This window comes from Giraffa tippelskirchi, chromosome 1, assembly GCF_054371585.1.
Source record: "Giraffa tippelskirchi isolate mGirTip1 chromosome 1, T2T-mGirTip1v1.2.pri, whole genome shotgun sequence".
In the NCBI taxonomy this organism is placed as follows: domain Eukaryota; kingdom Metazoa; phylum Chordata; class Mammalia; order Artiodactyla; family Giraffidae; genus Giraffa; species Giraffa tippelskirchi.
The window spans coordinates 70893180-70906779 of record NC_137275.1 but is presented as its reverse complement, the minus strand read 5'-3'; the positions used below and the strand labels follow the sequence as shown (position 1 = coordinate 70906779).

At 38.4% G+C, this 13600-nt stretch overlaps 1 protein-coding gene across 4 annotated transcripts in view; it reads left to right on the top strand.

The window, feature by feature from the left end:
* SLIT2 (slit guidance ligand 2) overlaps positions 1 to 13600 on the top strand; it is a 402220-nt gene that overhangs the window by 316160 nt on the left and 72460 nt on the right. For all 4 annotated transcript variants that reach the window (XM_081550621.1, XM_081550695.1, XM_081550848.1 and 1 more), the window contains 5 exons: positions 479 to 622; positions 5361 to 5504; positions 7018 to 7184; positions 8100 to 8232; positions 12597 to 12665. In XM_081550621.1, the coding sequence (XP_081406747.1) occupies positions 479 to 622; positions 5361 to 5504; positions 7018 to 7184; positions 8100 to 8232; positions 12597 to 12665 (657 nt within the window). The remainder of the gene's footprint in view (positions 1 to 478; positions 623 to 5360; positions 5505 to 7017; positions 7185 to 8099; positions 8233 to 12596; positions 12666 to 13600) is intronic.

Here is a 13600-nt window from a genome sequence, read left to right as displayed (position 1 = left end):
AGGTTATGGGCACAATCGCATATTCAGATACATTTCTGATGTTGTCCAACCCCAACACATTCTAGCTTTTCCTTCTTTTCTCTACTCAGTTGCCTTCTTTGCGTAATGAATTCATTCAAGCGTTTAAATCAGGGGCATTTCTTTGGAAAAAAGTTTCTTATTAAGTGTGGTGGCAAACATGAAAATTTACACAATGTAGTAACTGACATCAAGGTTTTTATATTTCTGGGGCCCTGGTGGATCCCTGATTGGGCTGGCACCTTTCAGCATAGATGTTTCCCGCTTGTATTATTGTCACTTTGGCTTGACGGAATCAGAAAGTGGTGACTTTTCAGAGCCTTGGGAATGCCAGGCAGTGAAGAGCTTAGAGGTTTTGTGAAGGATGCTTGTTCAGTAAAAGAAAATGATCAGACGCATTGCTTAGTGCCCTTGTTGTTAGAAATTTTTTCAAATATTTGTTTCAATCATTTTTACTTAGAAACTTCAGCAACAATAAGATCACAGACATTGAAGAGGGAGCGTTTGAAGGCGCATCTGGTGTGAATGAAATACTTCTCACGAGTAATCGTTTGGAAAATGTTCAGCATAAGATGTTCAAGGGCTTGGAAAGCCTCAAGACTTTGTAAGTATTCTCATTTGCATTGTGATTTTTCTACCACAGAGTTGTCATTCACAGTTCTTTATATTCCTGGGAGAGGGAGTAGCTCCTGCTCTTCCTCATCCCCCCATCTCTCTGTCTCTCTCTTCCTCTCAATCTCTCTCACACACACACGCAAATGCATTTTTTAGAGGCAAACAGTTCCTGACTCCAGTACCTCTGGCTTCAATGTGTTGCTGACAAGTGATCAATGGAGTCTCTCCTGGCTGTTGAATCCTTATCAAATAAGATCATCTTGGTTCCAGTGTTTGTACCGATCTGGCTCCCTGTTCTTCCTCACTATGATCATTCTCTTCCCTTTTATTCAAATTCCTCCATCTAATACTATGTCTTGGCCCAAGGTCGCCAGCTTCAGAGCCCATTCCAAATCCGCAGAATAAGCCTAGCTCGAGACTACCTTCATCTGCCCCTTCAAGGTCTTAGTGAAAAAAAGAGAAACTGGCTGCTGGTGTCTCTTTTACTATCTATTTCAGAAAACATGTTAAGAGTATGTCTACTTACTCAGGGATAGTGAAGTCACTCAGTTGTGTCCAACTCTTTACAACCCCATGGACTGTAGCCTAACAGGCTCCTTTGTCCATGGAATTTTCCAGGCAAGAATACTGGAGGGGGTTCCCATTTCCTTCTCCAGGAGATCTTCCCAACCCAGGGATTGAACCCTGGTCTCCCGTGTTGTAAGCAGACGCTTTACCATATGAGCCACCGGGGAAGTCACTCAGGGATAGGGAAGCTGGGAAAAGAAATCTCATATGTTTCCAAAAGGTTGTTGGCCCAGGAAAATGGGGCTTGAACTGATGAGTAAGGACAACACTTTGAGTGACTTGAATTTTCATTCAGTGTGTCTATGTAGTTTTTATAACCTTTAAAGCATATAAATATGTTTGGCATAAGTGGTGGCCTAAGCATTGGAAGAAAACACCAACAAAACTGAAACCTTTGGAAGGCACGAAGGAAACTGTAAGCAAGAAGCAGCCCTTGGGAATTGCAGTGGAGAGAGGCCAAACTCCATGTCTCCCCTAAATGCCTACCCTATCCTGTGGAGGCACCAAGAGCCATGCCCAGGGGAACTGAGACCCAAGGGAATTCATGCCTGCCCTTTATCAGATGCTAGGGAGAAGACATTTCCCCAGCATTCAATAGCATCCCAATTAACATCCCACTCAAAAAAGCACCTGTCCATGAAAAGCACATATGGTAGCCTGGAGACAAACCACCCAGCACAACCAGCCTGCAACCTGCTGGCCCCTCTCATGGGCTAACTCCGAGTCCCAACAAAGTGAAAAATGTAGTGCAAATATCCCTTTGGTCTTTTTATGGGGGAGATACTGGGAGTGTGTTGAAGGAGGGCAGAGAAGTTATACTACAGGTGGCTACATCTACTCCTGCCCCATTCCCCTCCCCCAAGCTGTCTCAAGTAACTTGGCAAAACTAAGTCCTGCAACAGGCAGAAGCCTGCCTTCTTAGATAGTGTCTGAGCCACTGATGTTCCTAGAGCCTTCTCCTTAAGGGAGCAGTGTGCGTCGGGGTGGGTAAAGGGGGGTGTTTACCAAAACTCAGTCTCTGTTCACCAGCACCAAATAGAAAGGTGGAGAAAGAGTATTGGTGAAGTAGAAAAGAGTAGCTTTTATTGCTTTGCCAGGCTAAGGGGACCACAGCAGGCTAATGCCATCAAGACCATGTGACCCACCTGGGAGTGGGTAATGAGGAGTTTTATAGTGTTCAAGGAGGTAGGGCGTGATCAGCTCATGGACAGTTCTTGGACTGGTTGGCATCAAGGTTAAGTTTCAAGCATCATCGATTTTCTGGTTTCAACCAGTTCTAGGATCAGCAGTTTTTACCTGAAGGGAGTTTACCTCCTGTGAAAAAACAACTTAGGAATGTGTATCAGGCCATTACTGTATCTTGCAGGAAACTGGGAGTTTGGTGAAACTGGTGTGTGGCAGAATTATGGTCTAAATTGTTACCAGTTCCCTAGCCAAACAACTATTCTTTGATTCTACATCTTCATATTTCTCAGTCATCAACCCTTGAGTTAGCATTTTACTTCAAAAGACAAAGACACAGGGGCTTGTACAAGGGGTTTCAAGGGGAGGCGAGAAGTCAGTCTGTAACTCTGCTTACTTTAGTCAGCCTTGGGCTGCCATAACAAGATACCACAGACTGAATGACTTAAACAGCAGAAATGTGTTTTCTTATCGTTCTGGAGGCTAGAATTCCAAAATCAAGGTGCTGAGATGATTGGTTTCTGGAGAGAACTCCTTTCTTGGCTTGTAGATGGCCACATTCTCTCTGTGTCCTTATATGGCTTTTCCTCTGTGTGTGGGACAAGAGAACTCTGGTGTCCCTTCCTCTAAGGACACCAGTCCAATCAGGTCAGGGCTCCACCCTTAGGATCTCATTTCACCTTAGTGAGGTCACTCAGTCGTGTCCAACTCTTTGCAACCCCATGGACTAGAGCCTACCAGTCTCCTTTGTCCATGGGATTTTTCAGGCAAGAGTACTGGAGTGGGTTGCCACTTCCTTTTCCAGGGGATCTTCCTGACCCAAGGATCGAACCTGGGTCTCCCACAATGTAGGCAGATGCCTTACCATCTGAGCAACCAGGGAAGCCACTTTACCATCTGAACCACCATTTCACCTTAACTAGCTCCCTAAAGGCCCTATCTCCAAGTGCAGCCCCATCAGGGGTTAGAGCTTCCCAGGTGGTTCAGTGATAAAGAATCCGCCTGCCAATGCAGGAGACGTGGGTTTTATCTCTGGATCCGGAAGATCTCCTGGAAGAGGAAATAGCAAGCCTCTCCAGTATTCCTGCCTGGAAAATCCCATGGACAGAGGAGCCTGGCAGACTATAGTCCTTGGGGTCACAAAGAGTCAGACACAGCTGAGTGAGCATGCACGCAAGGCTTCAGCATATGAGTTTTAGGGGAATACAATTCAGCCCATAAGAGCACTCTAAGGAGTTTATCAAAGTGTTTTTTCTGACTAGCTCCAGTCACAGGACTCTCTATGAGACAAGTTCTCTAAATTCAGTTTTCACCTTCGTTATATGTCTAGCGATGCTTTGTGCCGCCTGTGTTTAGGCATCTGAGGTAGACACCCACAAACTCTCTACTTAATCCCACTGTGCCTCAAGCTGCGAAACAAATCATTTAGAGACAAGCTAAAGGTATTGAAAGGGCTTCAGTGGGTTTACTGGGACACAGCTATTGCTTTAAGTGGTATCCTTCAGCTTGGAGCTATGAAGATTTCGACAAGACCCCTCCCCCTTCACTGCCTGTCGACTTCTCATCCCTGTAGGACTAGTAAACCTCTTAGTCATACATGCACATATTTCAGTGGGTCTTTGAAGCCCCGGCATTACAGGCAAAATGTAGTACATATGTGTGCTTACAGATTTTTCCAGCAATAGAAAGCAAAGTTTTTTTCAACTTTTCCCAGAAGTCTGTGACTCCAATAAGATTAAGACCAAATGTTCTTATTTATTTATGACAAAGGATAGTGCTGATAGTCATACTTTTCTGTTGTGCATTTGTTTCCAAACACAAAACAATGCCTTGATAAGGAGGGCATTATCCTTTCTTGTTATCTGTAACTTAGCAGAATGCAAAGGCCAGTACTTCTAATTTATTAGAGGACAATGTAGAATTTTAAAGGAAAGTTTTGTTGCTATTTTTTCAGTCTTCTAACACTGTGGTCAACCCACATCTAGAAAAATTAAGGAAAATATTAACTTTTTAGCAATTCTGAATGAAGTTTATGGCAACTATTTATTTTTACAATGGATTTTAAAGAAGCTTTTCATTCCCTTCTAAGCCCTGCAAAGAAACAGTTTGCAAAAGAATTGAGAACCAACCAGAACTTTAGCAGTGATGAGGAAATGACAAAAGTTTTAATCCTACTAATGTCAGTGACCAAAGAAAAAGTGGTCAGAATTTCTTTCAAAAGAAACCTGTTTAAGCTTCACTGTGAACAACTGGGATCTCTCAACTGTTGTCTCCTTTTAAATTCTAAAACTCAAAACAAATAAAATAATTTGTACGTGCTTTGTGGAAGCTCAGTCAAATTTGGCTCCCCCAGCCACTGTTGACATTGACTTGGCTCTAAGTCCCTGGGATGCCCTCCGTCCTCTATCCGCTCTGGCTATCGATTCTTTTCTGCCTCCCTTCTGTTCAGCAGCAAATGTAATGTTACGGAGAATACACAAATCGCAGGGCTTCCAGAGCGTAGAGAGGTGTGGGTGAATTAGGATATTATGTAATCATGCCACCATAATTGTACCATCAAAGGAAAACATTCTGCCCTCATTAGATGGGGTTGTAAGCCCATACTTGAGACTCTTGAGTTTTCGTAACCGAGTGTTATCACTGACAACTAAGCATTTTGTTCTTGTGCAGGTTCCTTAGTATGACTGGCTCTCCACATCTGTGGATTCTGCATCCACAGATTCAAGCATCTGCAGTGAATGGAGAACCCGTAGATATGGAGGGCCACGAATTTGGTATATGCAGGGGGTCCTGGAATCAATCCATCAGGGACAGAGGGAAATGACTGTACATATCACAGCAGTTCCTTATGACAGGAGAACATTCAGAAAGCAGGAGTAAATGCTATGCATTTGCAAAGAGGGGTTATTGTGGTCTTCAGATAGGCAAAATTGATTGATATTTTGTCTCCTTAACCATGTTGTATTTTTCCCCCTCAGGATGTTGAGAAGTAATCGCATAAGCTGTGTAGGGAATGACAGTTTCATAGGACTCAGCTCTGTGCGTTTGCTTTCTTTATATGATAATCAGATTACTACCATTGCACCAGGAGCTTTTGATACTCTCCATTCTTTGTCTACTCTGTAAGTATGAAAAATAGTCTTCATTGATGTATTAATTAAGCCAGTGTATGATATTTATTACTTTTATTGATACAATTTTATTGCATCAATTTTATTGATGCAATTTTAATGCATTACTAAGCGTTTCATAAACATAGGATTAAAGACAGGTATTTTTAAGGACAAATTTATCATGTCAAACTTATTTTAATTTTTCTAACAATATTGCCTGCTATCTTATGTTAAAATGTAACAAAAATTATAGTATTTTTCAGTGAATTATTTATAACAGTGTGATGTGGCTTAATTTGTAAATGGTAACCTTATAATTTGATTGAGTTGCAAATGAGAGAAAGGTTGTATTTTTTTCCCAGTGTTCTCACATTGGTGTCTTTGCCGTATGAGTATCATAAAACAGAGTTGATAGGGTTATTGCCAACAAACTGTACTCAAAGGATCATTCACAATGACAGGAGATATATTATGATGACCAGACCGACAATAAAAGCTCACCATAGGGCATTTACTATGATATTAAGAAGATATTAAAGAAATAGGGTGAGCCTATCCAAGAGCACATTTTATGTAGACATTCAAAGAATAAAGAATATTTGTAGGTCTACAGGCAGAACTCAGAAAGTGTCAAAAAAAAACTCTCCAAGTATTTTAAGCCCCTTGTATGTAAGTACCTAAAAAAAGCTGTATTTGAAATGATAAATCTTACAACTGATATGGCTTTCTGGTAACAGTGGCATCTAAATATACTAATTTAACTGGAAAGGTAGTTAGAAGGAAAAAAATCATGTTTAACATAGCTGAAGTCCCAGAAGAAATAATTTGAAGGAAACATCCATCCATCAGTAAAGTATTTAATCCTCTTTCCACATAAAATGTGACATTTTCCATCGAGTGCCTAATTTGTGCATATTAAAGATGCCATGTTTATAAATAATGGGATTGTCAATAGGTTAGTGCTGAAGTGGTGAAATGCCAAAAGTATTGAGATTTGTAGAAATAAATTCATTTTTATAACTGGCATTTAATCAACTCAGCTGTCAGTTTAGATGGGAAACCTATTCCCTGGAGCAAATAAGAGATGGAAATCTTGAAATGACAAATTAATGAAATAGCTTGTCAGGTTAAACTCAATAATATAAGGTAATCAGCCTTCATCTTTATATTAAATTACTGCATTATCAGTGTAGAGAAGTTTGACAGCAAGTCAGATCTCTGACAAGTTTAAATTATCTCTAAATGAGATATCCATCAGAATACCCTGCATAAACTCTGAATTACCACCTTCACTTTATTTTTCAACAAAATTATTTGAAGAATTCTCATATGAAAATATTGTTTTTATTGTTTAAGTTCCAGACATAAATCTTTTAGCCAATGAATGCATCCTGTATGTTGTATGTGATTGAGCATGAATTGGGGATGGAGTATGTTGTGGGAAGATGGTAGCATGGAATTTTGAGAAGTACAAAAGCAGACCCCGAAATTTTACTCTGCATTGTTTGCATGTGGTGCTTAGAAACCTCTTGGCCAATCCTTTCAACTGTAACTGCTACCTGGCTTGGTTGGGAGAATGGCTCAGGAAGAAAAGAATTGTAACAGGAAATCCTCGATGTCAGAAACCCTATTTCCTCAAAGAAATCCCCATCCAGGATGTGGCCATTCAAGACTTTACTTGTGATGATGGTAAGAAGGCCCAGCCAGGGCTTTGATCACCAGACACTCTCTGGTGACTGTTCCGATGCTATAGGGCATATGCAGCATTTCATAGTTCAGGTAATGGATAGCTGTAGTTATTATGCATTTTTTTGCTTTGTTTTGTGGTTTTATTTTGTTTTAGCAACAGACACTTATTTGCTCCAACTGTACATTCACATCTAACTCTACTTGATATGTGTTTCTGAACATTTTTAAAGATTTTCCAATTTTCAACCTGTGGTTGATACTATTTATATAGCTTCATTTTTGCTTTTCTTTATTATTCTAAGCATCTTTTTAGTAATTACTCTTTTTAAGTGATAAAGGCAATTGACTAATAAAATAGAAATTCTAGTAACCGTAACAAAAATAATAGTTTTCATTTTTAGTACTCTCTATGTATCATTGCATTTGATTCTCATAACAGGCCTGTAATGTAGGTAGAATGTAGGTGCTATTATTTTGCCAGAAAGTGGAGTTCATTTGAGCTCCATACTTTCAAGTGAGGGACCCATGCATTTTTTGCTAACCTTTTAAAAAATAATCTGTCCCTTTGTGTCTCTTCATGTCTGCTTACAATTTTTCCATAATTCAGTTTACATTTATATATTCTAATTAAAAGTATAATTCTAATAAAAAGTGTAAATAACTGAACAAAGAACGTAACATTATAATCATATTGATAATACTAACTGTGAATTGTTTTCTGGAACTCCGCCCTAGGCAGTCTGAAAAGAGCCCTACACAGAACATATAGTGCCGATTTGTAAATCCTTAATGCCCTAAGAGTAAATCATTGTATGGCTGAAGTCTCTTGTGTTTGTTAAACTGAAGGCATAAAATCCCTTCTGGCATCTTCAGAGCCACAAATAAGGTTTCCCTATGTATCTTTTGGCAATTTAGGAAATGATGACAATAGCTGTTCCCCACTCTCTCGCTGTCCTGCGGAGTGTACCTGCTTGGACACAGTGGTTCGATGTAGCAACAAAGCCTTGAAAGTCTTGCCCAGAGGAATTCCAAGAGACGTCACTGAATTGTAAGTAGAGCTTGTCTTTCCCTTTCCTGAATGAGTACTGTTTCACACACTGAGGGAAATGGAGACCAAACAAAAATCTTTTGAGTCTTATTTGCAAAGTACATTCATTCCATGGACCATTCATTAGTATCATATAAAACCCTAAGCAAATAATATAAAAGCTAGTTCAGGTCCCCTTGGGAAAGGCTGGTTGTGTGTTTTTCTGTTTTTCGCTGGAGGATTACTCGGTGCCTTTATTATGCAAGGTACACTGTGAGCTCCCAGAGAGGATGTAAGCCATACTGTGTGCCTCCCACACTTGGTTGTCTCCACAGCCCTTTTCTCATGGACTGTCTTGCAAGGCCAATGTTCTATCAGATGCACCTTGAGAAATTCTACGCATTTAGTTTATCTACAATGACTGGAATATTTCATATGGTTAATTATTCTTACCCTGTGTCCCCTTAGAGAATATCTCACCACAGGGGATACATAAATATGTAGAGTGTAGAAGAAGCTGACATAATCTTCACCCTTAAAAAGAGGTAGTGCCCTTTGGACTTGAATCAGAGTCCTTTAGGAATGGAGTAGAGCCAGTGATCCCTAACACTTGCAAAACTGATATATAACCACACACTACATGGCCAGTATACATGTATCAGGATAAGAAGCACCACACACACTTCCTTAGCTGCCTCCTGCTTTATATGTGGAATGGAATAAATCAAAGCATCAACTGCTTGAACAATGCTGTACATAGGCTCAGTCCAGTTCCAGTATCTCTATACCAAAGATCTGGGGCAAATGCTTGATATGTGATTGAGTCTTTTGCCTCTGTTTATTTTTCGACTGTATTAAACTATATATCAAAATGGAATTCATGCATATGTGTACCTGTAATTCATACACAACAAACCAGTAACTTTAATAAACTTTTGGCAACTGGACTATAAGTAATGAGGTTCAAGAAGATGTCACTTCAGTTATCAAAGAACTTGTTTTCAAATCATGTGCAGTTTTACGAATTGTAATTTGGTCTTTAATTGACAATTAACGAAAAAGTGTGTGATCATCCCTCTAAGAGTGAGCTGTTGTTAAGTGTTCAGTTTCTCTCTCTCGGTACCAATCACAGTTGTTAGTTAACTATGAGCACTGCTTTATATGTGCATGTAATTAAAATGTTAATTGTTATTTTGATATGTATTTATTTCAAAAGATTTCCAGCCATCCAGTGTTGAGAAGCTAGATGCTTATAGAGTATTCTATAGGCAAAATATTGATTCTAAGAATAACCCAGCCAAGACAATAATACTCCGCATAATATTTAGATCATCTTTGATGCTGAATCCCTTTTCTACCATTTTAACTGACCCATGCCTTTGTCCTTTCACCAGATTCCCATCAAATAATTTTCAGTTCAGTTCAGTCACTCAGTTGTGTCTGACTCTTTGCAACCCCATGGACTGCAGCACGCCAGGCCTCCCTGTCCATATCCAACTCCCGGAGTTTACTCAAACTCATTTCCATTAGGTCAGTGATGCCATCCAACCATCTCATCCTCTGTCGTCCCCTTCTCTTCCTGCCTTCAATCTTTTCCGGCATCAGGATCTTTTCAAATGAATCAGTTCTTCACATCAGGTGGCCAAAGTATTGGAGTTTCAGCTTCAGCATCAGTCCTCCCAATGACTATTCAGGACTGATTTCCTTTAGGATGGACTGGTTGGATCTCCTCTCAGTCCAAGGGACTCTCAAGAGACTTCTCCAACACCACAGTTCAAAATTACCAATTCTTCTGCACTCAGCTTTCTTTATAGTCCAACTCTCACATCCATACATGACTACTGGAAAAACCATAGCTTTGACTAGATGGACCTTTGTTGACAAAGTAATGTCTCTTCTTTTTAAAGGCTGTCTAGGTTGCTCATAGCTTTTCTTCCAAGGAGCAAGTGTCTTTTTATTTCATGGCTGCAGTCAACATCTGCAGTGATTTCGGAGTCTAAAAAAATAAAGTCTTTCACTGTTTCCATTGTTTCGCCATCTATTTGCCATGAAGTGATCGGACTGGATGCCATGATCTTAGTTTTCTGAATGTTGAGCTTTAAGCCAACTTTTTCACTCTCCTCTTTCACTTTCATTAAGAGGCTCTTTAGTTCTTCTTCACTTTCTGCCACAAGGGTGGTGTCATCTGCATATCTGAGGTTATTGATATTTCTCCTGGCAATCTTGATTCCAGCTTGTGCTTCATCCAGCCTGGCATTTCTCATACTGTACTCTGTATACAAGTTTAATAAGCAAGATGAAAATATATAGCCTTGATGTACTCCTTTCCCGATTTGGAACCAGTCTGTTGTTCCATGTCCAGTTCTAACTGTTGCTTCTTGACCTGCATACAGATTTCTTAAGAGGCACATCCGGTGGTCTGGTATTCCCATCTCTTTAAGAATTTTCCAGTTTATTGTGATCCACACAGTCAAAGGTTTTGGCATAGTCAATAAAGCAGAAGTAGATGTTTTTCTGGAACTCTTTGCTTTTTCGATGATCCAACGGATGCTGGCAATTTGATCTCTGGTTCTTCTGCCTTTTCTAAATCCAGGTTGAACATCTGGAATTTCACAGTTCATGTAGTGTTGAAGCCTGGCTTGGAGAATTTTGAGGGTTACTTTATTAGAGTGTGAGATGAGTGCAATTGTGCGGTAGTTTGTCTTTTAATTTCCTTATTAAACTATATTGAGAACCTGCTAGATTCGTCTATGCCATCTATGTGTTTCTTCTGTCAGATAGTTAAATCTTCAATCTATTCCTCTATAAATTATTAAAAAGTAATTTTTAAAAAGAAAATATGTTCTATATGTGAGGAAGATATTAACTCACCTTCTGTGCATTCTTGCTTTACTGCCCCGAGAGTTTATTCTTAGAACCATACCACCTCAACAAGATCCCTCTTTCCAGTAACATATATGCATGTATTAGAAAATTTCCATGTGCATATTATATTAAATTATTGAAGAATGTAGCAGTGAACAATTCTGAAAAAATGGTATCCATTATTTTTAATCATTTTCATGTAGTTTCCCTCTTAGATTGTTTTACATGTAAGCAACCATAAAATTTACTGAAAATTTTTAGCTTTGTGTTAGGATGCTTTCTGGAATAAAGGGAAAGTCCTGAAGTATATGGGATTATGCTTCCCTCTAGTGGTACCAATAAATTGTTAGCTAGCGAAAAGAAAGAGGAGTTGAAATAAGACAAAGTCAGAAAATTTGAATAGGCTTAAGAAGTCCTAACAAAAGCCTGACTCTTCATCACACATTTATTACATATTTTGATAACTTGTGCCTTTTATATAATTTTTATCATTTTGAAATATTTGAAATAGCTAGTCATCCTAGAAAATTTCTCAGCTACTTGTATATCCAGCAAAAATATGAATGTCAATCTCAGATCTGGAGATAGGCCACAGCCCTGGAGCAATAGGGCTACATGCCTGCTGTGGCAGAATTGTTTGTGGACACATCTATAACCAGATGGCCAAGTTGCTGAAAGACGTTTTTACTCATCACCATCTACATTCTGGGAAAGAACAGCCTTGGGAGGAGATGGAATTATTTTTCTTTTTGTGCTATCATGCATATACTTTAAGGATTTATTCCTTGTCTTGTCTGTTAGCCCTTATTTTCTCATCATGCTGTTGACTCTAATCAGCAAGGGAAATTTTACTAACATGTTTTATTGTATTTTTAATTACTTTTACATAAATGTACTGTTTTTGTGCATTAGATATCATAATTTTCTATGAAACCTCCTAAAATTAATATCACCAAGCAAATATACAAGGGTAAAAACCCATTTTTAAGATCTTTTTAAACTGAGATCTAATTACTTTAAAATTCCCAAATATATCCTTTCAATCACCCATTGTTATTTACTAAGCATACTGATACAATAAGGCAGTGAAGATTGGTCTTGTCGGTAGTAACAAGTTTCCGCCAGTAGTGAATGCATTTCATGGTATTGGTCCCACAAAGACACAAGTATACTGAAGGCTGATTAAAAACACGGTTGACTGATTGGTGCTTCTTGCTGACACACAAATGGTTGGATACATGCCTTGCCTTCTTAGATAAACCACAAAGGACTGGACTCACCAGTCTCTCCTTGGTTTTATAATTTAGCGTAAGTAATCCACAGAAGAATTCTGGATTGGACAACTGTGTGTGTGTTTTTTCTCTACTTCTGTTAAACAGCAGTCCTATCTGGGAACATGACCTCTTAAAGCCAAAATTGTCAAGTGTCTCCTTGCTTCAATTAAGAGTGAAATATTGCTCAACTATTTTCTGATTCACTACTGTTATTTTTTTTAAAAATAATATTTTCTTTGTTTTTAGGTATCTGGATGGGAACCAGTTTACCCTGGTTCCTAAGGAACTCTCTAACTACAAACATTTAACACTTATGTGAGTAATGTATGGTATTTTTTTGTTTTTGACACCTTATTTGCTTTCATGTAAATGTGGATAGTAGGGGCAGAAGATTTAGTGAACCTTTCAGATTCTATAAATTATTTTCCGTTAGATGCTTCTCATCTTGCTCATTGTGGTTCTGGATCACTAGCTACATCCTCATTGATTATCAGTTGGGCAATGGTGCATCTTAGAAGAAGGTCCTCTTCTGTGTAAAGTACAAATACGATTAAGTCTAAGTATCAGAGAATTATAGACTTACCGTAAGTTGAATACTTCTATTGAAGATGAATGTGAGCTATTTTATGACAATCCAAGGAAAGAGAAATAGAAAACAATGTTTATATTCTCAACTTTAAACAAAACAGAGCAGAGGTAAGAGTGTTACTGATACTATATTATAAATCTAGTTTTTAGGCTTGATTCTCATATAATACATTATGAATTAAGGTATGGGTTTCCAGTATATAAATTTATTTTCTAAAATCCATGTTTACTTACATAGTACTGAAGTACAGTTGACAAAGATGCTGACATTCTGCGTATAAACATCAAACATTGAATTGTTTTTAGTTTGGTTTGATGTCATCCTAAAGTAGCATCTCTCTTTCATTAATGTATGTAAACAATTTCTTACAGTCTTTAATTGTAAATACAAGAGTATATTTAAACATACAAACATTTCTTTTCAATCTAGTTATGTGCACAGTATTTCTTAAAAGATATAATCTTCTGTATATAATGTCACACTTAGAGTAGCCTTGTTGGTAATTGATAAAACTTGTTGCAAAACAAAAAAAATCAGCAACAATATTGGATATAAAGGGAAATACTTTATTTTTAAGTCTGTTTGATTTTAGAGTAATTATAACTGTCTTAGATTTCTAGTATTCCTAGAAAAGAGGGATTTATTCCTAATTAGTGAATTC